The 27166-nt window shown below is 51.7% G+C and overlaps 1 protein-coding gene across 1 annotated transcript in view; it reads right to left on the bottom strand.

The window, feature by feature from the left end:
• LOC131421187 (cholesterol 24-hydroxylase) overlaps positions 1-22306 on the bottom strand; it is a 31914-nt gene extending 9608 nt beyond the window's left edge. The window contains exons 1-9 of the mRNA XM_058567909.1: positions 22185-22306; positions 15400-15480; positions 14792-14873; positions 8655-8728; positions 8085-8171; positions 2606-2744; positions 1767-1877; positions 770-920; positions 514-576 (exon numbers count right to left, since the gene is read on the bottom strand). Coding sequence (XP_058423892.1) covers positions 514-576; positions 770-920; positions 1767-1877; positions 2606-2744; positions 8085-8171; positions 8655-8728; positions 14792-14873; positions 15400-15480; positions 22185-22306 — 910 coding nt within the window. The remainder of the gene's footprint in view (positions 1-513; positions 577-769; positions 921-1766; positions 1878-2605; positions 2745-8084; positions 8172-8654; positions 8729-14791; positions 14874-15399; positions 15481-22184) is intronic.
• Between the last annotated feature and the right edge of the window lie 4860 nt (positions 22307-27166).

Raw genomic sequence — 27166 nt, 5'->3', positions numbered from 1 at the left:
GGCACCATGGAGAGCTTCTAACTGGGGGCCTTCTAACTGGGTGCAGTCTGGGCAATCACTGAGGGCTTCCCCGAGGAAGAGGCACCTGAGGAACATCTGAAGGGTGAGGAGGAATTTTCTAGGTGAAGAAAGATGCTCAAGAAATATTTGATGAGCAAATGAATGAAGATGCTCAGCACTCCTTTTTGTGCCGGTCCGGTGAAGCCCTCCCCACAGATCCTGAGTGAGGGGAGCCTTGAATTCACATGGCCAAGCTCTCCTGAGCCCAAAAGGGCGGCTTCACAAATCCCCACAATTGCCAGCTCCATTGCCAGGTCAGAGGCTGCCGAGAGCCCCCCGGACCTCCCCAAGCAGAGAGAGAGGGCCTCTGCTCCCCTCCTCCCAGCACCCCCAGTTCCCCAGCAGAACTCTACTCAGACAGCCCGGAAACTCTCTGAGTCAGGGTTTAAGGGACCACGGTTCCCGTCGCTTCTGCAAAGCTCTGGGCCCTGGGTCGCCGCAGAGGCTACAAACCAGCGATGAGGAAGGTGACAAAGTTGTCCAGCAGGATCTCGTCGTCCTGGGCCCCCTCTTCAGCTGAAAGACAAGGAGAGTCTCAGGTCCCCGCAGCACACATCCGCGACACCTTGCTCCCTTTCCCACAGCTCATAAAAGAACCAGACGTCGTTCTCCCTTAAGCCAGACAGAGACCTCTGGAGTCCACTGGGACCCCTCACCCTGACAGCACGACCACCCCGGCCGCCCCGGCCCTCCGAGGGCGCCCTCGCACCTTTGAGAATCTGCGTGAGGATGTCGGCAGGGACGTCCTCCCCCCGCTTCAGGGCCTCCCGGCGGCGCTGGACCCAGTCCTTGCCGACCTGGCGCAGAAAGCGAATGCTCTCCCGGACCTCGCGGAGCTGCTTCCACTTCCCTGGCATGAACTGAACGAGAGGCCCAGCTCCACAGGGTCTACTGAACACACGCTTTCCCTCTCCCCTCTCCCCCAACTCCAAAATGACTTTAGAAATCCACAGCAGCGCCGGCCAGCTGGGAGGTCGGAAGAATGCTAGAAAATTCTAGAAAAGATAAAGTAGCCAGGGAGACTAGATCACGATGGCGGGCTAAGCCCAAGCACTGGCTTCCCTTCCTGCGCCAAATCCCTAGAAATGATGGGAAAGATGCCTTGAGACATCCACGCAGCACTGGAAACCAAGGAGCCCTGGGGAAGGAGGTGGTTGGGACCACACTGAAGGAAGAAACCACAACCGCAGGGAATGGACATGGAATCAACTGCCAAAAAGATGGGGTGGCATCAGGGGACTCTAAGCTCGGAGGCTGAAGTCCCAGGGAACAGGAGGGGGCCCTGAGCATCTGTCTGGGAACCAACTCAAGTACCACCTTTCCCCCTTTTTTCTCCTCCATGCCTGGAACAAGTGGGTGACAGCTGGAGCTGCAGCAACCATCTTATAACAATGAGGTGATGTGCTGGAGACAGTGGAACAGAAAGACCAAAAAATCCAGGAACATCTGACATTGTGGAGCCATCACAGCCACGCTAGATTGCCTGCTTTGGGATCATTTTACATGAGAGAAAGATTAACTCCTAACTTACTTAAACCACTTTGATTTTGAGCCTCTACTTTAGGCGATGTATGCAAATCCTAACTGATTCACACACACCAGAACTCAAAACCCATTCTGAAAAAAACCACTGGAGGAGGTGCTCCAGCAAATGAGGACAACGCAAGCTGTGGCGGCTGGTTGCCAAGGGGGTGCTGAGGCAGTACCTTCGCCAGAGTGTTGCGAGAGGCGCTGATACCCTCCAGGATCAGTTTCACCTTCCGGGACAGAGGTTTCTGGGCACCCAGCAGCATGCTGGTCTCCATCCCGAAAGCTGCCTGGGGGAGAGAGAAGAGCGAGGTCATACCTGGGGGATGGGAGAACAAAGACCCAGGGCAGGGTCTGGAGACCCAGGCCCTGGACTCAGGGTTTACGTGCATCACGTCATCAACTCCTCACAACGACCGATCATAATTCCACCCCTGGCAATGTGGTGAGGATTAAGCAGCACATTAGTAACCACTCGACAAACCTTGACTTCTTTCCTCGACAAGATGCATTTCCCCTGAAATTCAGCCTTCCTTGGGTGTCCATCCCACACCCAGCTTCCCAGTGGATTGTGGGATGACGACGACTCCTCACTCGCTGTCCCTACACGCCAGCTGCCTGCCCTGCCTTTATCTGGGTTTGGGGTTATCTGGGCCCCTGCTGAGACCGCCAGGGAGAAAAGCCAAGCCACATCCCACGGGAGGACGCCAGGGGGAGGGGCGCTTTGGGCTGGGAGTCAGGCCGACCTGAGATCCAGCCCTGCTTCTGCCACTGGCCAGCCACAGGCCAGTCCCCACACCTCTGATGGCCGCTTCTAGAGCAGGAGTCAGTGGCTCCCATCTCACACTAGGTTGTTTTGAATATTCAAGGAGATTTGAAGCTCCCAGCCCAGAGAAGCGGCTGCTGCTCCGCGCCGGAGCAGGAGGGAGAGGGGGGGAAAGCAGTGAAGGGGAAGAGGGAGGGAGAGCCCTCTGTGCGCGTGCCCCGGCCCGCCCCCGCGCCCCGCCCCGCCCATCACCTTGGCCAGGATGTCCATGGTGGTGCAGGTCAGCATATCCTGCATGGACACCGGGGTCTGCCCGTCCGCCTTGGCTTCCAGAATCTCCACCAGCTGCTCGGCTTTCTCGTTGAACGTTTCCATCAAGCTGACCAAGGAGCTGGGGAGACAGCGCATGCATCAGCTGCCTCCCGGACCAGCCCAGGTCTGCGGCCAGCCTGCGCCCCCTCTCCAGAGGGAGGCCAGTGTGCAGAGTGGGGGAGTGGGGGCCCCTCCTAGCCTTTCTGGCCTCCCCTCGAGGCCCAGCTTGGGGCTGCTGGAATCAAACTAAGCCCCGGGGTTTCACCACTCCCCTCCACCCAGGATGGACACTGACCCTTTGCCCTCGTCTTACTGTTTCCACGGGTCCTCTGTCTGCCACTGGGCCCCTCAACTCTGACCTCAAGGGGATGTGGCGGTGTAGAAACTCCAGACAACAGTGGGCAGGAAGGGAAAAAGGCCTCCAGGGCCCCCTAGAGTCCGTGACAGGGCCACCCCGGTTCCCCTCCCACCTCTCTGCTTGCTCTTTCCACTCTCCTTACCTGCCCTGCCCGGGCCACTGTCTGCAGCCTTTTGTTTTCCCATTTCACTCCCTGTCCTTGAGCAAGCACAGTGCCCAACTCTACATGGAAATGAGTCTTCAGACCCAGAGCTCCCAATCCACAGTGCTCCCCGCCCCAGGGCAGCTACCTGGCTCCTCTTCCAGGCACAGAGATTAGAAAGAGGTATGGAAGGATGCGCTCCAAACTCACCAAAATGGCAACTCTCAGGGATTGGGAAGTGGGGAGACTGCCACTTTGCACATTACATATTTCTGAATTTTTACTAAGAGAAAATGCTGCTTTTGTAATTAAAAGTAATTTTTAATGTTACAATCTGGGTAAAGGGTATAGGGGTGTTCTTTCTCTTATTCTTATTCTTAGAACTTATCTAGAAATTTGAAATTATTTCCAAATAAGAAGTTTTTTAAAATACTAAAAACAGAGAATGGGAGAAGAGGAAAAAAAGTAATTTTTTTCTTTTTTTGCTGAGGAAGATTCGCTCTGAGCTAACATCTGTTGCCAGTCTTACTTTTTTTTGTTGTTGTTGCTTTTGCTTGAGGAAGATTAGCACTGACCTAACATCTGTGCCAATCTTCCTCTATTTTGTGTACGTGGGTCACAGCCACAGCATGGCTGACAAGTGGTGTAGGTCCACATCTGAGATCTGATCCTCTGAACCTGGGCTGTCGAAGCACAGCGTGCCGGACTTAACCACTATGCCATAGGGCCAGCCCCCAAGAAGTAATTTTTTAATTAGGAAAGAAAATCAGCTCTTCATTGCCCATCCACCAGCCCTGCTGTGGCTTCCTGGCTCTAGCATGCTCCACGCACCGCCCCCCGCCACCTGCATCCTCATGTTCCCTGCTGCCCCACCCCTGGCCAGCTGCATATCTTATCCTCTGTGGCCCAGGTCTCTACTGAAAGCACCACTCTGATCCACTTCCTTTCCAACCTAAAACGCTTTGAAGCACCCTGTCACTCTTAAGAGAGAGGCAAAAATCCTCACTTGGTCCTGGGAGGCAGAGTGTGCCCCCTCCTCACTCCCACCTGCAGTGTGGCCTTCCTGTTACGATGGCCTTTTAGCTCCTGCAGCGCGCAATGCTCCTTTCTATCTCAGGGCCTTTGCACATGCTGTCCCCTCTGCCTGGAGCTCTCCTCCCTCCCACCCTCCATCCCTATGCCCCATGAGCACCTTAACACCTGCCCACTCTCCAGGTGGACACTCAAATGCCACTTTCTCAGGGAAATGTCTCTTGAGCCCCAGGTAAGTCCAGTATATGCTCCCATAACACCCTCGACTTTTTCTTCATAACACTTACATGGTTTGCAAGAATATATTTATTTGCAAGACTATTTGTAGTTGTCTTTTTTTAAAAATTACATTCAAGTTGACTATTTGGACAGCACACAGTTGGTTGTCACAGCAACACTGAATCTCTTGCAGCTATTGCAGATACACAATTTGGGCTGGAACATTAGTGGTACAGTAAAATCCCAACCCCCTGTCTTTCATGGAAACGGTTGGGACCAAGGTCTTTCAATAAAAGTAATATCTAGACAAGCAGAAACTGGCAACTTACTCTCACAATTTTATTGAAAGTACATAATGATGTTCTGTGTGGATAACGGCTGGAGAGGGAACTCACCAGTGGTTCCTGTTTTTTCCCTCATTAGTGGATTAGGATTCACCGAAGATCAATAACACTTTCGTAAACACTTAGAGGCATCTCCAAAGCTGCTTTCACACAACATTGTGAATTTTGCATTTGCAATGAAATAGTCATCTCTTAGATGACTGTCTTACTGTGAGACTAAAAAATATAAATGCCCGGTGATGGCTGCACAACAATGTGCCTTTACTTAATACCACTGAACTGCACACCTAAAAATGGGCAAGATGGTAAGTTTTATGTTATGTGTCCCTTACCACAATTAAAAAATTTTTTAAATAAAAATCTCTATGAAAGCACTTAATAAAATGTAAAGTGCTGTTCAAACGTGAGGTCCTGTGTGCTGGAGAGAGTTCACCTCGACAGTGACACTGGTATTTGTCATGAGTGCTGTGGGCAGTCATCTGGATAGAGTCCACATCCTCCAACAACCTCAAAGCTTCCCAAGGGTGGGGACCACGTGAGTTCAGCTGGTCCTCGTAACCCCGGCTCTTGGTGCAATAAGTAGTTATTCAATAAATGCCTCTCTCCAGCCTATTCCTTCTCATTCTTACTTCCAGCAACTTTTCAGGAAAACTAAGACTATTCCAATTCATTAATTCACTCATGAATTCATTCACTGAAGGGCTGTGAAGGGCCTGGTGCTCTGCTGGACGCAGGAGTCCAGCAAGAGGGGGTGTCTTCTGCTTTCAGGGACCTGTGGTCTATGGAAGGAGGCAGACTGAACGAGAATCACTCAGTGGGTGTGACGGGAGCTGTGATAGAAGAACGAATTTGGCCTCGGAGGATCAGGGAACACCTCCCCCAGGCAGCGCCATCTTAGCTGGATATAAAAGGAGGCACAGGAATTCCCCGGGGAAGCACAGAGGGCAGAGGAAGCAGCAGGAACAAAGGCAGAGATGCCAGAAAGAGCACAGTGGTTCCAGAAAGGTGGAGGAGAGAGGGTGCCAAGGCTGGAGGGGTCTAGGGGCCAGACGGGGGGTGGGTGGGGTCTGACCTTCATCTTTCTTTCAGATGACAGGGAGCCATTGAAGGCTTCAGGACAGGGGGGTGATGTGGTCGGATATGAGTTTCAGCAAGATCTCTCCAGAGCACTGTGGCGGATGCATTGGAGGAGGAGGGAGACGGGAGGCAGGGAGGCCAGGAGGAGGCTGCGATGAAAGTTCAGGCAGGGACGTTTACACAGTCGCTTACAGATTACATATCAAATAGTAACTTCACGGTGGAGAAACCTGAGGACACTGCCTCAACCACCTGAGCAGAGTTAATGTCTCCAGCAATGGGACAAATTGACAGCATGTGCCTCCTAATACAATGCCCCGAGGGGGACACAAAATCACTTCTATGCCATTCCCGCCAAAAAGGCATGACCTGAGTGTAATCATGCAGAAACAGCAAACAAACTCAAATTGAAGGACATTCTACAAAACTGGCCTGTAATTTTTAAAAGTGTTAAGGCCAAGAGAAAGGACTGAGAACTATTCTAGAGTGAAGGAGGCTAAGGAGATGTGGTAACTAACTATAACACATGAACCTGGGTTGGATCCTAGACAAGGAAAAAAACCAGCCATAATTGCACAAATGGCAAAATTCAAATACGGAGTTTAGATTAGATAACAATATTGGGTTAATCTTAAATTTCCTGATTTTGATAACTGAACTATAGTCATGTAAGAGGACGTCCTTGTTCTCAGGAAATACACATGGAAGTATTTTAGGGAAGGGATCACAATGTCCCCAACTTACTCTCAAATGGTTGAAAAAATATGCACTACATAAACAATATAAATATATGTATATACCCACACAGAGAGAGAACGATAAATATATTTATATGTACACATAGAGAAGAAATGATAAAGCAAATGGTGATTTAAACAATAAACAACAAGTGAATCTGGGTAAAAGATATACAGGAGTCTCTTAGACTATTCTGGCAATTTTTATATAAATTTGAAACTGTGTCAGGCTGGCCCCATGGCTTAGCGGTTAAGTCTATATATTCATATATCAGTCACACATTTTTAAATCATAGAGGGCCGGCCCCATGGCTTAGCGGTTAAGTGCGCATGCTCTGCTACTGGCAGCCCGGGTTCGGATCCCGGGTGCGCACTGATGCACCGCTTCTCCAGCCATGCTGAGGCTGCGTCCCACATACAGCAACTAGAAGGATGTGCAACTATGACATAGAACTATCTACTGGGGCTTTGGGGGAAAAAAGGAGGAGGATTGGCAATAGATGTTAGCTCAGAGCTGGTCTTCCTCAGCAAAAAGAGGAGGATTAGCATGGATGTTAGCTCAGGGCTGATCTTCCTCACACACACAAAAAAAAGAAATTGTGTCAAAATAAAAAATTACCTTCCTCAAAATGTTAAACATAGAGTCAGCATACGACCCAGCAATCCCGCCCCTAGTTATACACCCAAGAGACATGAAAACATACGTCCACACAAAAACTTGTACCCAAATGTTCACAGCAGCATTACTCACAATAGCCAAAAAGTAGAAACAAGCCAGATGTCCATCAACTGATGAATGGATAAACACAATGTGGTATGTCCATTCAGTGGAATTTTATTTGGCAATAAACAGGAATGAAGTTCTGACACCTGCTGTAATGAATGAACCTTTGAAAACATTATGCCAAGTGAAAGAAGCCAGGCACAAGAGACCACATATTGTATGATTCCATTTGTCTGGAAATGTCCAGAATATGAAAATCCATAGAGACACGAAGTAAATTAGTGGTTTCCAGGAGCTGGGGCCATTGAGAGGAAATGGGGAGTGACTGCTTTTTGGGGTGATGAAAATGTTCTAAAATCAACTGTGGAGATGGCTGTACAATGCTGTGAATAAACTAAAAACCATTGAATTGTACCCTTTAAATAGGTGAATTGTATGGTATGTGAATCATATCTCAATAAAACAGTTATTTAAAAAATAAAATGCTACCCCAAAATGAAAACTATAATAAATAAAATAAAAAGCCCAGATGAGGAGAGATGAGGTCTGAGCCAAGGGAGCTGCTAGGGGGAGAGGGACTCCACCCCTCCAGGCATTGTTGTCAATCAGCCCTTGATGCTCGCAAACCCCGTGGGGGCCTCTCTCTCCGTGACATGCCACCAGCCCGCCTGTCTCGCTCTCTCTCTGACGGCTCATGCCCTCATTCCTCTCCCCCTTCAGCCTGGGCCAGGCCCCCTCCGATGAAGACCTCCTTTCCCAAGGCCCACCACCTCCGGCCGCACTCACCTCCGGCTGAAGGCCAGATCCATGACTCTCCGCTGCTTGTGCCAGCGCTCGTAGTCACATTCGGACACCAAGCCTTGGCCAAACAGTCTGCACGGGACAAATGCTTGACGTGAGAAGCTGGGTGAGGGAATGGGGACTGACTGCTTGATGGGTACAGGGTCACTTCGGGTGATGGAAATGTTCTGGAACTAGACAGTGGTGATGGTTGCACCACACTGTGAATGTACCAAATGCCACCAAATTGTACCTCCCACGTGGTTAAGGTGGTGAATTTTATGGTTGTGAATTTTACCATGATAAAAAGTAAATTAAAAAGAAACGGGGAGATCCATGCACCCCAACCTCAGTGACCCCCACGTTCCCACCTGCCATCCAGAGTGGAAAGAGGAGAAGGAACTTTCTAACGACAAGAGACAAGAGCGTGGCCACACAGATGGAGCACCTGTTGTGTGCCTGGAAGCCAGGGCCTCAGGCCTTAATGTGACACCCAACTCTCTGGGCCCCTTGGGCCCTCTGCTAGCAGCCTCAGGCTTTCCTGCCCTCCCACCCAGCCCCCTCCTCGCGCCTTACCTCTCGCCAAACACAGTCTGGAGTGCGTGGTACATCTTGGAGTCCTTGTTGTACTTGGTTGACATCAGGAACTTCTAGATATCCCCAAAAAACCAACATGAGCCCGTGTACCCGTGACGGGCTGCAAAGGACTCAGCAGTTTTCTCGATTCTTGTGAAACATGCCCCAAATAATCACCCCGTGCTGAGCAAATAATCACACCCAGCTGTGGTGTGAACACTTCATAGGTATGACCTCACCTAATCCTCCCGAAGTCCTGTCTCCCAGCAATAGCATCCTGTTCGGGGATGAGGAAAGCAGGGCACAGGGAGCGAGTGAAGTGATTTTCCTGTGGCCGCACAGCTGGAGAGTGGTGCAGGGGGGTTGCCTCACCAGAAGCCCCAGAGGGAGAGCTTCTGGGACACAGGAGAGACACTTGGCACAGATTCAGTGTTGTTCGTGCAACCCAGCCACGGAAGTCAAGGAAGGCTTCCCGGAGGAAGCGTCATCTTGCCTTACCAAGAGCTGAATGGTAGCCGCAGGAACATTAGCTAACAGCTCCTGAGGCTGTATAGCCCAGGGGTTAACGGCTTGGGCTGTGGAGTCAGCTGGCTTGACTTTGAATCTGGGCTCAATATGCTCTCTCCACCACCTGCTAATTCTGTGACCCTGGGCAAGTTAGTCATGTCCTGTGCCCCTCAGCTTCCTCCTCTTATGAGACGGGGATAGGAAGAGTGCCTGGCTGGCAGGGTTGCTCTGAACAGTGCTCAGAATAGCACCTGGCACACAGCTGATGCTCTATAAATGCCAGATGGCATCAGCATCCTGTTGCTCATTTAACGATAAACCCGAAGATGTGGGTGACATCTTTACGTTCTTCTTACATCTGAACGAAGAAGTGGATTTAAAACTGGCCTGAGGTCATGCACACAGTCAATGGTGGACATAGGACTTGGATCCAGGCAGCGTGCTGGGGGGAGGAGGAGGGAGAAGGCTGAGCTCCAGGCAGGGGAAGCCCAGGGCACACAGTGCCTTCAGGCAGAGGTGCGTGGAGTGGGGCAGCGGGGGCCAGATCCCGCGGGGCCAGATCCCAGAGGACCGTCCTGTGGGGCGCTGAGCTTCATCCTGTGGGCACTGGGAGGCACTACAGCGCTATCTCTACTGTACACTAACCCAGGGGCTCCTGCTGTCTGTGAGCTTAGCTCCCAGGGGTCTCATAACAATTTTTCAGCTGAAAGGAAACCCCAGAAGTGGCTGACTTTGGTCATGAGTCACATCTCGGGGACCCCACCCACCCCAAACACTGTCACTTGTAAACCAAGTTTCATCACTACTCCACTCTCGCAGTTTTATCTCCTGCAAAAAGACTATGACAGTAAAGGCCCGCCTCCCAGGCCCCTCTCAAACATCCTTGAGTGGTCCAAGGTCCGCATCAGCCCTTCCCAACCGGAACTGAGGAGCCCCTACACTGAGGTGGAACAGGCTCTGACCAGGTGTCCACACAGCCAAGGGTCTACACGGCGTGTTGTTCCCAGGGCTGGGGATCCTTTGATGGTCCAGCGAGCTGGTCTGTGGGACATGAGGGGTGCACAGGGCACCCCCAGCTCTTTGCTGCCTTCCGTGACTGCCCACACTGACAGCACACTTCCACCTGTGAAGGCATAAGTGCTAGGGACTTGCCCTTCTGCCATAAACAACCAGAAAAATAGGCAAAATGTATGAAATATCTGTTTTCAGACACTCAACAACAGGCAGAGCAAAACTGTGAATCCCAAGCAGAGGAAAAGGAAAACGACAATGTGAGCCCTACGACCTGGGATTACTCCATCTCTGCCCAGAGGCAAACTCAGGACAAAGGACTAAAAGAAGAAACTCAAATATAGTCCAGCAGCTCTTCCAAACTGATGAGACAGAGATCAGAGGCCAGGCAGGCCAGAGGAGGCTAGAATTTGTAGGGCAGAGGACACTAGAGGAGGGAACTACGCATAGAAAGAGCTCCTGGGCAGAAATCTGTGTAGGGACCCCTTGTGTCTTTGGATGAATACCAACCCGTGCACATGTAGAGCGAAAGTCCACAAGACTGGGTAAAAATAACTTCTGAGAAAAGAAGAAGTACTGGCTGAACAATTCTCAAAGCATAAGCCAAGAATTGTTCAAGTCCCCACTGGCCAGAGTTAACCCTCAGACACAAGGCCTTTATTAGTGGCCCCAGAAGGGTCATTCCTTAATAGTGGGGCTAATCTAGCTCTAGAGTAAAACTCTACTCTATATCAACCCTACAAAAGCCTTAAAGCAAATCTGGAAAGGATCGAACTGATCTGCAGGTAACTTCACCATCTGCCGGCATGAACTCCAGCACTCTTGAAAGGAATAAAACAAAATCAAGCACTCAACAATGTGCAGTTCACAATGTCCGGTGTTCAGTGTAAAATCACCAGACATGCCAAAGAGCATGAAAATCTGACCTATAACCAGGCTCAGAAATAACAGGGATGATGGAATTTGCAGACAAGGATGTTAACACATTTATTACAAATATTACAAATATGCTGAAGGAACCCACATATCCAACAAGTTCAAAGAATCCTACATAGAATTAACACAAAAACAAGGACCCCGAGGCAGAGCATAATCAAATTTCTGAAAGCAGTGATAAAGAGAAAATTTTAAAGGAGACAGAGATGAAGTGGTATAATGTTATTTGAAGATAGAGTGATATAAATTAAAGATATACTATAAACCCTAGCACAACCACTGAGAGAGAAAGTAGAGCTAATAAGCCACGTGGAGATACGTGGAATACTAAACATACTCAATCCAAAAGAGGGCAGGAAAGGAGGAAGAGGGAACAAACAACAGATAGGACCAAGAGAAAACAAATAACAGCATGCTAGATTTAAAGCTAGCTATATCAATAATGACATTAACTGTAAAGGACCTGAGCACTTCGATGAAAAGGCAGAGATTGTCAGACTGTATAAAACAGCAAGACCCAACTATATGCTATCCACAAGAAACCCCCCTTAAATATAAAAATCCAGATAGCTTAAAAGCAAAAGGATAGAGAAGATGCATCATGCAACGTATGACGCGTTGCATCATACGTTAAGCGTAAGTTGAATGCTTACGACAGTTAAGCGTAAGACAGCTGGAGTGGCTACATAATACCAGACGAAATACACTTTAGGAAATGGAATATAACCAGGGATAAAGGGGACATTTCTAAAGATAAAGGGATCATTTCATCACAAAGACATAACAATCCTATATGGTACACATGTAATAGTAGAACTTCAAAATACACAAAGCAAAATTGATAGAACTGAAAGTAGAAATAGAAAAATCCATGATTGTGGTTGGAGAATTCAACATCCCTCTCCCAGCAATTGCTAGAACAAGTAGACAGAAAGTCAGTAAGGATTTAGAAGAGTTGAATGACACTGTCAATCAACTTGACCTAACCGACATTTCTAGAACACTCCATTCAAAAATTACAGAACATACATTCTTTTTAAGTGCTCATGAACATTCACAAAGATAGACCAAATGCTAGGTCATAAAACAAGCTTCAGTGAATTTAAAAGGATTGAAATTATGAAGAGTATTTTCTCTGACCTTACATAATTAAATTAGAAACCAATAACAGAAAAATATCTGGAAAATCCCACAATATTTAGAATATTTTGAAATTATGTTGAATAACACACATCTAAATAATCCATGTTTCAAAGAAGAAATCACAAGGAAAGTTAGAAAATATTTTGAACTGAATGAAAATAAAAGCACAACATATTGAAATTTGTGGTAAATTTGTGCTCAAGTAGTGCTACAGAGCCAGCCCTGGTGGTCTAGCAGTTAAGAGTGAGCCCTCTCACTGCTGCGGCCTGGGCTTGTCTCCCAGTCAGGGACCCACATCACCCATCTGTCGGTTGTCATACTGTGGTGGCTGCGTGTTGCTGTGATGCTGAAAGCTATGCCACTGGGATTTCAAATACCAGCAGGGTCCCCCATGGTGGACAGGTTTCAGTGGAGCTTCCAGACTAAGACAGACTAGGAAGAAGGATCCAGCTACCTACTTCTGAAAACACTGGCCATGAAAACCCCATGAACAGCAGCAGAGCATTGTCTGATACAGCACCAGACGATAAGAGGATGGCACAAAAAGACTGGGCAGGGTTCCGCTCTGCTGGACACAGGGGCAGTAAGAGTCAGAATTGACTGGATGGCACTAACAACAACAGTGCTTACAGGGAAATATATAGCTTTAAATGCTTATATTAGAAAAGACACAAAGTCTAAAATCAATTGTCTAAACTCTCACCTTAAAAAATTAGGACAAAGACAAATTAAACCTAAAGTGAATAGAGGAAGGATATTAAAGAGCGCAAATCATAAAACAGAAAATGGACAAACAGAAAACCAATGAAGCCAAAAGCTGGGTCTTCGAAAAGATGAATAAAATTTATAAACCTCTTGCTAGGCTGATCAAGAAAATAAGAGAAAATCCAAATTACTATCTTCAGGAATGAAAGAAAGGACATCACCACAGATCCAGTAGACATTAAAAAGATAATAAATATTGTGGACAACTTTATACCAATAATTTCAACAATTTAGATGAAACGGATAAATTCCTTGAAAGACACAAATTAACAAACTGAAGGAAAAAATAGAAAATCTGAATGGCTATCTATCGATTAAAGAAATCGAATGTGTAATTAAAACAAAACAAAAAACACTTCCTTCAAAGAAAATGCCAGGCCCAGACGGTTTCACTGGTGAATTCTATCAAATATTAAAGGAAGACATAACACCACTCCTATACAAATTCTTTCAGAAAATAGAAGAAAGGGAACATTTCCCAACTCATCTTATGAGGCCTATTAACCTGATACCAAAACCAGACAAAGGCATTATAGGAAAAGAATAAATACAGAAATAAAAATCCTTAACAAAAGATGAGCAAATTGTATTCATGTACCTATGTATCCATGAGTGAACTGTAGTATGACCAGGAATGCAAGGTTGGTTTAACACTTGAATATTAATGTAATTCATCATGTTAATACATATCCTTCAACTTCTTTTCTCATTGAGCATCATGAAGGTCTTTGTGCATGCTTTTTTGGTAGTATGCTTTAAAAAGTCTTAAACTATGTCTGTATTTGAAATTAAACTTAAAAAAAAATGATTTTTAACAACTTGTTAGAGACAACATGGTTGTTCAATTTGTCTCCTGATCTTTGTATTTTACCCCTCTTAGTGTCACCACAGCCACCCTCCATGCAGAGAATCACCCCCACACATCAGCTGAGTACCCATCAGCTGAGTGAGAATAATTGCACCATCATTTATTGAGCAACTGCCGTGTGCCGGGCCTGGGCTAGATGGCTCACAGACATTATTTCAGTTCCATTCTTACACCCATCTGTAAGAGAGGCATCATCCCTATTTTACAGATGAGAAAACTGAGGCCCAGAGTGGTGAAGAAACTTGTCCAAGGTCCCACAGTCAGTTGGTGGCAGAGCCCAGATTTGAGCCCAATTCTGGCAACTCTAAAGTAGATGTTCTGATGGCCATTCTTAGTACCTACATGGCAGACACTGTCCTGCACACATTACAGACCAGTTAATGCAGCCTGTCTCAGTTTCCTCATCTCTAAAACGGGGACTCATAAGAGCCCCTACCCCTATGAGGATGAAATGGGTTAATAATTGTGGAATACATGGAAAAGCGCATGGCCCACAGTAAACACTGTTTAAGTATCTTTCGACACGTCGTTAAATAAATTGAACAATATTTAATTCTCATCATAACCCTGAGAGAGAGGGGTTATAATCCCACTTCTCAGATGAGGAAACTGAGGCTGAGAGAGGTGAACTAGCTACACGTGTGTGCGCCAGCTGGGCAGAACTCCCAACCCAATGGTTCTGATAGCAAAGTCCCCCCTCACTGCCCACCTCGAACTGCCCCGCTTGTAGAGGCCCCCAAACGGTGGGTGGTTAGAGAGAAAGATGCCATTCCCTTCTGGATCCTTGGGAAACCAGCCCAAACGCCGTGACTCGGGAGCATCTCTCCCACAGCCCCTGGGGCTGAGTTTCACGGCCCACTCCAGGAAAGGGGAGGGCTCTCCCCGGTGAAGCCACTCTGCTCCTTACCTTCACTGACTCGGGGCTGGTGATGATGACTGAGGTTTTGTGGAAGACGTTGACCCGCACGACGGGTCCGTACTTCTTAGCCCTGGAAACCAAAGGGACCGAAGAATGCACTCAGCCAGCAGCGACGTGAGTATCATCAGCCCAGGTGCAGCGGGAGGAACAGGGGGTCCCATCCCAGGAGGGGGCTCAGCACGGCTGGGGGCCAGTGCTCTGCCCTGCTGCTGACTCACCACTGGGGAACGTCCCCCACTGGGCCTGTTTCCACACCCGTGAAATAAGGTTGCTACACGCCTCCTTTGCCCCAAAAGGTCGTGCTGGGCATCAGGCAATATCATAGCTTTGAAAATGCTTTGAAAGGTGTAAAGCACTGCCCCAAAGAGTGACTGTTGTCTAGTCACCGCCGGCCAGTTTACAGATGAGGAAACTGAGGCTCAGAGACCTTCTGACAGCTGGTCTAAGGTCGAGCGTCTGCCTCTCCAGGAGGAACTGCTGGGGGTGGGAGTGACCTGGGCAGGGAGTGGGGAGTGTGTGCTGGACCAGGGGGTGGGGAGCTGCCCAGTGAGGGACCTGGACTGGGGAAGGGCGACAAATGACAAGTTAGGACCCACCAATCCAAAAACACATCTTGGAGCACGCGGCCACAAACCTCGTCCTTTTTCCAAAAGTAGGGGAGGTGTCCCAGAAGGAAACTAGAAGAAACGGGAAACATTAAGACCACTGGAAGTCACTACTGAAGAGTGCTCCCTTCCCCACAGGACCCATGAGGTTGGCGTTACTGGGCCCCTTCACAGATGGGAGGACTGAGGCACGGGGAGGGGACGGCACTGGCTCAGGGTCACCAGGCAGGATGCAAACCCAGGTCTGCCTGGCTCCAGGGGCCTCCTTGGAGAGGAGATTGTTTATTCTTCTCTGGCTCCCTGGTGCGGAGGTGAGGGCCGGCACGTGGACAGGGCTCAATAATATTGCACAGAATTACCCTGAGACATTCACTAAACATTCACTGTCGCTGGGCCCCCAGCTAAGCCTCACCCCAACCGACAGTGCCCGGAGGTAGGTCTGTTATTAGCCCTGTGTATATAATATTAACAGAGGCCGGCCCACACTGTGTAGCGGGTACCAGGGTGCCCGCAGTCCTTCTCACCAGGGGAGATGGTTTGGTCATGTTAAGTCTGCGCTGTGAGCACCAGATTGGAAACAGGCCTGTCTGGGTGTCGCCCTGGGCACTTATGACCTCCTGTCTCCTGTATGACTTTATTCCATTCCACTTCACTTACTACAGCATCCAGAATGGGTGACAACAAACTGCACTTGGGATTTTCTGGATCAGTAAACTCATATTCTCCCAGGAGAGACAGAGAGTAGATAAACAAATAAGTAAATAAATATGAAGCCAGAGAGTGATGGGAGAAAAATCAGAGTGGGGGATGGGTAAGGAGATCAGGGATGGGAATGGAGGCTATTTGATACAAGCAGGTCAGGGAATGTCCCTCTAGGAAGGTGACATGTGAGCTGCAGGAAGCAAGGGACGAGGCCACACGGGTATCTGGGGGAAGAGCCTTCCAGGCAGAGGGAATGGCAGGTGCAAATGTCCTGAGGTGGGAATGTGCTTGGTAAGTTCAAGGAACAGCAAGAAGGCGGTGTGGCTGTAGCAGAGTGCTTGAGGGGAGCGTGGTACAGGATGGGGTCACCAAGGTGGGGGCAGATCGTGTAAAGCCTTGTGGGCTGTTGTCCAAACTTTTGCTTTGACCTCAACAAAGTGGGGGCCACTGGAGGGTTTGGAGCAGAGCAGACATGGGATCTGACTTGGGTTTTAAATGGATCATTCTCATTGTCGTGATGCTGAGAGTAAACGGGGTGGGTTCGGGGCAGGGGCACCACTGAGGGAGCTGTGAGAGGTGATGGGGGCTCAGACCAGCGGAGGTGAGAAGAAGTCAGATGCTGGATGTGTGTTGTAGGTGGAGCCAAGCAGACCTGCTGCAGGTTCAAAGGTGGGCATGAGAGGTGTCAAGGACGACCCTGGGGCTTTCGGCCTCAGCCGCTGGAAGGATGGAAGAAGCTGGTAGTTACTAAGACAAGGAGCACTGAGAAGGGGCTTGCTGGGGGCAGCAGACACCGTCCTTGTCCGTGCAGGGGGGCACACCTCCAAAGGCCAGCATGCGAGACGCTGCCCAGCGCTCTCTGCTCTGCCGCAGGAGGGGCAGGCGGGAAGTTCCAGCCCCACACCCCCAGAGCAGCCCTCCAATGACCCCAGCTCCTCCTCGGCTGGGTAGCTCAGGGCATGTGCTCCACACGGTCCCAGAGTTCCCTGGAGGTGGGGGGGCCGTGCACTCAGTTGCCCAGAGGAAACTTGCTTGATTGGCTTTCTAACCTTCTCTCTCTCTCCAATCCCCAACCCCACGGGGTCACACCCATAAACTACTTACTCTTCAATTCTTGTCTCAGGACTGGCCTCTGGGATCCAACCTGAGACAAGCAGATTAAATCAGGAGCTTGGCTTTGGGCCTGTTGGGTTTTTGGTGCCCATTTAACACAGAAGGGGAGCAGGCAGGTAGATACTTGAAGCTGGGGTTCAGGGGAGGGCTCCAGCCAGAGATGTCAACACGAAAGTCCTCAGCAGAGAGGTGGCATTTAATCCAGTGACTGGATTAGACCACAAGGGGGTGAGTGTAGATGGAGAAGAGGCTCAAGGATGGAGCCACCGTTGAGGGGACAGCCAGCAAAGGGACAACCAGCCAAGGAGAGTGAGCAGGAGACGCCGGGGTGGCTGGAGGAGATCCGGGAGAGTGGAGGGGGAAGCCTGTGAAGACAGCAGGACAAGAAGGAGGGAGGCGGCCGGGTAAGATGGTGACCAAGGGCTGACCAAGGAGCTCAGCTCCCTGGAGGTCACGGGGACCTTGACCAAAGCAGGTTGGGAGGAGAGGTGGGGGCCCGAGCCCGACGGGGTGGTGGGTTCAAGAGAGAACGGGAGGGAGGAACGGGAGCCCAAAGACAGGCAGGCTTCTCGGGGGGGGGGTTGCTGTGGGGGTGCGGAGATGGGGGCAGCAGACGGAAGGAAGAGAGAGGGAAGAGAAGGGTTGCTTTTTTTTAGAGCACATTATATAAAAATGGGAATGATGCAGAAGAGAAGGAAAACTGCTGATGTAGGAGAGCGGGGGCACAGCTGGGCAGGCCTGCTGAGCAGCAGGGGCTCGTCCCAGCCAGAAGGGCCCACGGGCCCCTGCAGGGAAGGGGGCAGCTGTGGGCCAGAGCCCTGGAAGAAAGTTCTCTCAGGCTGTGCCATTTGCTCCGGGAAGTAGGAGGCAAGAATAAAGGCTGAGAGTGTGGTTGGAGGGGGAGGTGATGGGGATTAAAGAGAAGGGGAGATTGTTGGGAGAGGGGGAGAGCGAATGCTGGGGAGGGAAGGGCAGTGTGGCCACCAGGCGGCTGAGGCCCCCTCGAGGTGAGCGGCCTTGAACTTACTCAACCTGCAGAAAGATGGGCTGTACATGACTCACACACGAGTGGCTGCATTTCCAGAACAGTCTAGTACCCATGGTCACTCCCCAAAGCTGTACGTTTTGGGGGAATGTTCTCAGTTTTGAGCCACCTGAGTGAGAACAGAGTCTGGACCCTCCTCATCCTCCCAGGCCTGTCTGAGAGCCTCTACCCTAACCACTGGGGTCAACTGCCACCTGAGGAGAAAGGTGAGTGACACCTCAAGGAGGCCAAGGGCACGGAGTGGCATGGGGTCCCCACTGCCAGGCAGGAAAGGGAACTAAAACTTGTTGCTTCCAGTTCCTGCAGGGGGCGCTGGCGCTGAGAAGCCGAAGGCAGAGTGGGAAGACCAGGTGTTAGAAATACGCAGGTAAGGGATGACAGAATGAGGGGATGGTAGCATACTGGGTCGGGGGGGAGGGCGGGACAGAAGCCCACCTGGCACGCCCCTGGTGGTAGCCTGGATAGGGCAGAGCAGCCCAGGGAGAGAGGGGAAGGCAAAGTCCCCCTCCCCTGCTGGGTCCCCAGCACCTGCAGTTTTCAAGGTTCCTGTGGGCCGAGAAAGCCTTGGAGAGTAATGAGCAGAGCTCATCTGGAGAGCCCACTGTGGGGCCACCCCGAGAGATGAAGGGAGCCCACAAAATGGCTGAGGGGTGGGCCACCCACTAGGAGTGAGGATGAGGGGCCGTGATTGTGCCTCATGCCAAAGGGATGGGGTGGTGAGTACTCAGCTGGGCACCCAAAGTCCATGGGATGCACCACCCAACAGAGCCAGCCATGGGTCTCCACCACCACCAGGAAGCATCCAGCAACTTGGCAAGTAGGAGCTGGAGAGAAAACCAGCACTGCCCAGGAGTCAAACTTGAAAACCTCACTCCAAAATAAAAACTGGGAGAGAGAGACCTTCATTGTCAAGTTTACATTCAACCTACACTATCAGGAGAGAGACGGCTGATAAGGAAGTTTAGAGCAATGACAGAGAGTAAAGAAGCTACAAGTGTCTGTGTGGGATCTGAACGTGGGGTCTGAGTTGTCAGCTGCTACACGGACGATTGCCGTAGGATGTTGTCTCTAATAAGAACATAGAGGTGTGGCATTCAGGGAGGGCAACCTGGTGACTCCTGCAGAATAAGGAGGATGAAGGGTGGGGGTGGGGGAGCACAGCAGATGCCTCTTGCAGGGCAGAGGGTTCCTTGCCTACAAGCTGGCAAAGCTGTGAAGCACCAAGGGGCACATGCTGTTACTGGAGACTCAATACCTGGGTTTCCTGTCTACCAAGGTGTTTCCAATCATGGTTTGAGGATCCAGGCTTTGAACGCCAAAGCATCTGATTTGTGCTAGAAGAAGTTCCAGAACTTTCATTTAGTGCGGCTTTATATTTGACCAACCAATTTTTAATCCAAAATCTTTCTGCACATGCATCGTTCAGTTCACCTCCGCAGAATGAAGAGCCCAACCATAATTACATTCTGCCTCCTCCCACTCCTCCACCCACCCACACACACCTGTAGGTCACATGTAGATTCTGTGGTGTAAGATTTGGGGGAGGATTCAGGCATAAAAAGGAAAGAAATATGGACACATGCTACGACATGGATGATCCTTGAAAACATTATGCTGAGTGAAAGAAGCCAGACACAAAAGGCCACATATTGTATGATTCCATTTACATGAAATGTCCAGAACAGGCAAATCTATAGAGACAGAAAGCAGATTAGTAGTTGCCTAGGGCTGGGGTGGGGGAGATGACGAGTGACAGCTAATGGGTATGAGATTTCTTGTTGGGGTGATGAAAATATTCTGGAACCAGTGGTGATGGTTGCACAACTCCATCACTATACTAAAAAGCACTGAATTGGACACTTTAAAAGGGTAAATCTTATGGCATACATAAGTTTATTTTTTAAATACAATTTTAAAAAAGAGATGTAGGGAGAGGGGCTTGATTTAAGTTCTGCCTTCTCAAGACACCAAGACTGGGCCGGCCCTGTGGTGTAGCGGTTAAGTGCGTGCGCTCCACTGCTGGTGGCCTGGGTTCGGATCCCCGGCGCGCACCGACGCACCCCTTGTCAGGCCATGCTGTGGCGGCGTCCCACATAAAGTGGAGGAAGATGGGCACGGATGTCAGCCCAGGGCCAATCTTCCTCAGCAAAAAGAAGAGGATTGGCATGGATGTTAGATCAGGGCTGATCTTCCTCACACACACACACACAAAAGACACCAAGACCGGACCAGGTCTGCAGGCTTGAAGCACCAGGTTTTACAGGAAGGCCAAGTCCTGATGGGACCTGTTGGAACAAGCGCTAAACTCATTCAATTCCAATTGTTGATGGCTGATTTGAAACTTTGAAAGGGTGACAGTGTACCTAACAGAACTTGTAGGAGATTTCCAGCATCCACCTTGAATCACTGTTTATTGAGCATCTACTACACATGTCCCAGGTGCTGCTGTGCTAGAGGTCGGGGACACAGCAGTGAACGAGACAGACACAGGCCTATGGGATAGACACACACTTAACAAGAGGTTGCACAAATAATTACCCAATCACCATTATGGTGACTTAGAGCTTATAAAATGAACATAATATATACAGGGATAGGAGCAGGTGGGACCTCCCTGAGGAGGGGGCATTTAAGCCAAGCCTGGAATGCTGCAGGGAATCATCATCTAGGTGAAGCAGAAGATGGAGATGCTAAGTAAGGGAAGAGGGATCAGGAAGACCCCAAGGTGGGAGAGGGCACCTGGGAGGACAAAGAACCAGCCGGGAGAATAGTTGCCTCTATGTCATCAGCCACAGAGATCTTTCCCGAACCCACCAAATAGGGATTCAGGCTTCTAACGCCAGGGCATCTGGCTTGTGCTGGAGGTGGGTGCCTTCCAGAATGTTCATGTCCTGAGGTTTTAACAAGTGTGTCTAATACCATTGTTTATTCATTCATTCATCAAACATTTATTGAGCATCTGCAATGTGCCAGGCTTTGGGGATACACAAGTGAACACACAGCATCCCTGCCCTCCAGGGGCTCACATTCTAAAGGGGGAGACAGACAGTCAACAGGTGACAAGATGGTAACTTCAGGGGGGATGGTCCCATAAGGAGTTTGGGGCTGGGTGGGCTTTACACAGGGTGGATGGGGAACAGCTAGGCCCTGGAGGAGGGAATCAGCTGGGGGGTGGTGCGGAAAGACGGGGCAGCAGAGAGGAAGCCAGGGGGCAGAGAGCAGTACAGAAAGGGTGCTGAGAGCTCAGCAGGGGCCTTGCTGGCCATGGAGAGGACTTAATTTAGAATTAGATTTACTTCTAAAGTGATGGGAAGCCTTTGGAGCAGAGAAACGACACATCTGATTTAAGCCTCAGAAAAGTAAGCTGCTGGTGACGGGCAGGTAGGGTGGGTGGGGGTGGGGGCCAAGGATGGAATGGAAGTACTAAGGAAAAGACAAAAAGGATGTACCAGGACAGAAATACAAACAAAGGGGAATGTGACCAAAATGCAATGTGTTCCAGCCCAGGTTGAGTGACCCCATCCAAGTCCCAAAGTTAAGAGCGCCCACTTTAGAGCCAGGCTGACCTGGGTTTAAATCTAGGCTTACCAACTGTGTGACCTTGGGCAGGTGACTTTGCCTCTGCGCGCCTCAGTCTCCTCGTCTGAACGATGGGGTAGCAGTAGCGCCTACCTAACAGGGTTGTCGCTGCCATCACGTTTGAGGGGCCCAGCAGAGCGCGGTGGGCGCCGAGCAGCGGCTGCGGCTGAGTAATTTGTTACTAAGAATAGTTAGCGCCCCTCTCCCGGCCACCGTCTCCAAGCGGCCGCGCGCAATGGCGAGGCTGGACCCCCAGCCCCGACGCCGGCTTGGATGTAGTCCCCCGGCCCCCCATTCGAGCGCCCCATCCAGGCCCCCGCCCCCACCCCCCGCTCACCTGGGCCTCGGCGGCCCGGGGATGTGCTCGTAGCGGCTGCGAGCGCGGTGCACGAAGGTGCAGCAGAGGCCGAAGGCGACCAGGACGGCGCTGCCGAGCAGCAGCAGCAGCCCGGGGCTCATGGCTCCGGGGCAGGCCGGGCCGGGGTCGGGGCCGGGCACAGAGGGGGCGGGAGGCCGCGAGCCGACTCAGCTGTCAGCGCCGCGCGCCGCCTCCGCCCCAGGCCCGGCGCGACCCAGCACCGCCCCCGCCCGCTCGGCTCCGCCCCCGCCGGCTACGACCCCTCCCAGGGCGCTCGGTCCCCGCCAACCACGTCTCCCCCTCCTGCTCCAGCTCTCAGGGCCCGCCCCCGCCCCGCCCCGCCCCTCCGAAGGCTCCGCCCCAACCCCAACACGGCCCCCGCCAGGCCCCGCCCAGAGCGTGCGGTATCCACCAATCACAACTCCGCTTCTGGCTCAGACCCCTCAGGCTCCGCCCTCTCCCCGCCTCCCCAGGCTCCGCCCTCAACTCTCAAGCTCCACCCCAGCAGCAGCTCCGCCCAGAACGCGTTGTCCCTAGCAACCCTGCTTCCTGGGCCCTGGCTGCCTGGCGGCGGCGCTAAGTCTAAGGCTGGTTCCGTCCTCTTTGGCGCCTCCAAATAACGGCGTTTCTCTGCGCGCGGCCCCAGGACCCTTCTTTCTCCCTAAAACCTTCCTGGAAACCTCATCCCAGCCTCCAAATTTTCGTACTATGTCCACTGTCCCCAAAGCGCTCTCTGGAATCCCCATGCCCCAAAGCTGGTTTCCCCTGCCTGGCCTGTCCACGGCGAGCACCCGCGGTCTCCCAGCGGGGCCCACGGGGCAGGTGACGAGGGCCCCGGGGACACAGGGAGGCTGTGTCTACAAATGAAGTGCACGGCTGAACCCGAGGCTGAATCCGAGCGCACGGCTGAACTCCGAGGCCTCTGGAACCTCCCAGACCCGGGGGAAGCCCCGTCGGAGGCGCTGACCCCAGGGAGCTGGAGTTGGAGGGGAGCGGGTGAAAATCTGGATACGGAAGCTCGCCCTCAAGGGAAAGCGAGAAATGTGCTCGGGGTGGCCAGAGAGTATTTTTGAACTAATACCCACGACTTCCCTCCGTTTCATAAGCTGCTTCTCCTTACCCGTCTAAGTGTGACAGAAGAGGCGGGCTCTCGGGCCAACCAGAGTGCCAGCAGTGGATGGGAAGGGCCAGGCGTGCCCAGTCCTAGTCCAGATAAAGATCCCCTGGGAAGGGGAAGGGGCGTGCAAAGACAGATGCTGCTGGGTGTCTGAGAAGAGGAATGCCCCTGCCCCACCCGTGGGCCAGTCCCGGAGAGGTTTGGGGACTGGAAAACAGAGAAGTCCTGTGTACCCCTTTCCCAGGTACAGCCAAGAACAGTCCCTACAGGGACATGACTGTTAGGGGTGTGTGGGCTTCGGGGTGACAGAGAGGGCCAAGCTTTAAGGCCTGGACCAAGCACAGAGGAGACAGGGTTTCTGCCCCCTGGCCACCTCAGCCTGGACGTCCATCCCGGCTCGGGGACCTGGACCCGCCTCCTAGTAGAGCTGGGAGACTTCGCTTGCCACTGTGCCCCTGTGTGGCGGTGAGAGGCAGGCGCAGGCGTGCACACCGGACCTCTGACTGGCCCTGCTTGGGGGAGAGGGAGGCAGGGAGGTCAGACAGCCTCCTGGGCTGTGACTGCTGCAGGGGCTGGGGGCAATTTGGAGGGAGGACCCCAAACAATTATTCTTTGAAAGCAGAGCCAGATCCTGAACTGCTCTGGACACCGTCTGGGGTCCCACGTGAGGTGGGCATGGGGCAGCCTCGGTGCAATTGTGAGAGTGAGCCTGTCCGACCAGAGCTAAGGAGAAGAGTGGGCATTAACATTCTCTGGTGCATCCGTCAACACCAGTGACCGCGGGCTCAACGTGACCATGGCTCAACCCGGCATTTCAACAGAGCACCCCTGTCCCTGACTGGGGTGAGTCAACAGTGTCCTCTCCCAATGGGCACCAAGTCCTCTGCTGTACCACTGCCACCTCTTCTGATCCTCCCAGCTGTCTTGTGATCAGGTGGGGAATGATGAGATGGCAGGCACTCCAAGGCTCAGATCGGAGGCCCTTTCCCTGTGCAGGCAGCACTACCAGCCACCAGTAGAGGGCGCTGCCTGGAAGCACATGGCCGACCACTTGGCCCTTCCCTCGGACTGTCTGGACAAATGCTCTCCAATATGGTAGCCACTGGCCACATGTGGCTATCGAACACTTGAAACGTGGCTAGTCCAAATTGAGGTGTGCTGTGTGTGCAAAATACACACTAGATTACATCGATTTAATACAAAAGAAAAGAATGTAAAAAAATCTCTGATATTTTTATATTAACTGTTAAAATGATAATTTTTGAATATGTTGGGTTAAATAAAATATATTATTGAAATTAATTTCACTTGTTTCTTTTTACTTTTTTAACATGACTACTAGAAAACTTAAAATTACCTATGTGACTCATATTATATTTCTATTGGATGGCACTAGTATAGACAATGGTTCTCACAGTGTGGCCCATAGGCCATCAGCATCACCCAGTGTCACAATGCAGATTCTCAGCCCCACCGGTGTGACAGTGCAAATTCTCAGCCCCACTGAGACTTACTGACTCAAAAACTCTGATAGGCCCCCAGCAACTTGTGTTTTAACCAGCCCCGCAAGTGATTTTGCTCAAGTTTGAGAACCACCGGTGTAGACGATGCCACACAGGATGTGGTTTCCCAGCAGGAATCACTGGGGGAGATGAAGGCTCAGAAGAAGCGGCTGCCCTCACTTGAGTGGCTCAAAGCCGCCTCCCCTTCTGAACATGGGACCCAAGACCAGCCACCTTGGGGATCTGTGCTCTCACCTGGAAAAGAGGGATGGTGATGTCAAGGGTGCCTTATGGGGCCACTGTGAGGCTTAGATGAGCCGGCACCCCTGAGGCACCTGGCATGCATAAGTCCTCACTAAATGCTGGCTCTTAGCAGAGAGGGTGAGAGAAGAGAGGCCCCCACAGGAAGACTTGGGTTCTACATGTTAGCATGAAGGGGCTCATCTTCCTCCCATTTTGAGGATTTATCCCCAGATCATTCTCATGCTGGGCCCTCCCCACATGGCATGCCACTCCCCACCCTGTCTTGTGCAGCTGGCAGCCATCGTGGACACCACCAGCCTAGCATTAAGCTTTCTGTCTAGGAAGCAACTTGGACCCAGCTGGGCATGTCTGCAAATATTACCTCATTTTTCTTCCAGTAATCCTGCTGATTACCTGTTTTCCAATGAGGCTCAAAGTGGTTATGTGACCTCCCCAAGGTCACACAGCCAGGGCTGGAACCCCGGTCTCTAACCTCCCAGTCAGGCTTTTGCCAGGCATAAACCCAGGGGTGCCTTGGGGAGCTGGAGGTTGTCCGCTAGCTTGCATGCCTTTAGCCACCGACTGCAGCTGGCAAGGCTGCCAGGGACAGAGGGCCTTTCCTGTTGTCAGAGGAGAAAGGTGGCCACCCAGGGCCCTGTCCCGGCTAAAGCTTATCAGAGAGATGCAGGTGAACAAGGAACAAATGAGGCCCAGTCAGGGACCTGGAGTGTTGTCACCCGAGGCTGACACCATGGATGCAGTCGTGGGTGCGGGGCCACACCTGGGCCATCCTGCAGCACTGGGCTCCAAGGGCTCCAGAGCTCAGCCGCTGGGCTAAGCAGCTTAAGGAGCTTAGCTCAGGGACTGGGCAGAGGCCGCCCTCTCGGGGTCAGGTTCTCAGAGATCCCTCTAGCTGCCGATGGGAGGCCGGATTAGAGCGGGTGAGGGCAGAGGCTGGTAGGGAGCTGAGGGAGCCTTGGCCTGGGCCAGCCCCATCCCCAGAGACCCTGGAAGACTCTAAGGCAGGATCAAAGTCCTTCGGGACAGAGTCACTTGTGAATGCCCCCTTGGAGCCGGCTGCAGGTGGTGGAGGGGAAGAAGAACTGGACAGGGAGTCTGCACCCGGCTCTGCCCCTCCCTGGGCTTGTGTCCCCATCTGCACAACGACAGGGCCCAATGGGGGGGCGGTGGACACTGAATTCAATGCTCTTTAGGCAGCACAGTGTGACAGCCCACAGCTGGGGCTCCAGAGCCAGACTGTTTCAAATATCGGCTGTGTGACATCTGACAAGTAACTAAGCCCCTCTGGGCCTCGGCTTCATATCTGTAAAATGGTGGGGGCGACTGCGGCACCTGCCTCATACAGTTATCATGAGAATTAAAGGAGTGAAGATGTAAAACTTCTAGAACGGTGCCTAGCACACAGTAAGTGCTCTGCGAATGTCAGCTATTACTATTACTATTTAGGAGCAGTGAGTTGGCTTCAACCTCCTTCTCAGGAGTCAGGTCACAGCCCAAGCCTTGTTTGGAGCTGGAGCGGGGATGAGTCGGGGGACTGGAGAGGGGGGCACCCTGCCCAGAGGAGTGGCAGGCCAGGGCCAGCACTGCCCCGGGGTGTGGAGGGGCCTGGGACTTCTCCCAGTTGCCCCATCAAACAACAGAGATGCTCAGGGCCCTGCTGAGGCCTGGACCACTCCACACTGGGGAAGACGCCGCGCCCCAGATGGTGGCCCCAGGCTGTGGGTGCTGAGGTGCAGTGGGAGGTGCCCATATAACTTCTGCCCCACTTCCCGGGGCACGCCTTTCGGCGTCGTGGCCTCCAGGCCTTGAAATGAGCTCCACGGGTGAGGATGGGCAGGAAGAGCCTCTGTTCTGGGAACTGAACGGGCTCATGCACACTGTGCTGCTCTGACAACGGTGCCTAGCACATCGGCCCCACTGAACGGCAGGGCTAGTCGTGGTTTCCACAGGGGTCTCAACGGGGCCAGACAGGCCGCAAGGGCCCAGGGCCCTCGCCAACTCCACTTAGGGCAGAGGCTGCAGGAGTCCGAGAGGGTGACCCTGAAGCTTTCCTCTGCAGCCACACTCAGCTTCACTGG

The sequence above is a fragment of the Diceros bicornis genome, chromosome 24, assembly GCF_020826845.1.
Source record: "Diceros bicornis minor isolate mBicDic1 chromosome 24, mDicBic1.mat.cur, whole genome shotgun sequence".
Classification (NCBI taxonomy): Eukaryota; Metazoa; Chordata; class Mammalia; order Perissodactyla; family Rhinocerotidae; genus Diceros; species Diceros bicornis.
The sequence above is the reverse complement of the archived record's forward strand: the minus strand, read 5'-3'. Positions and strand labels throughout refer to the sequence as shown.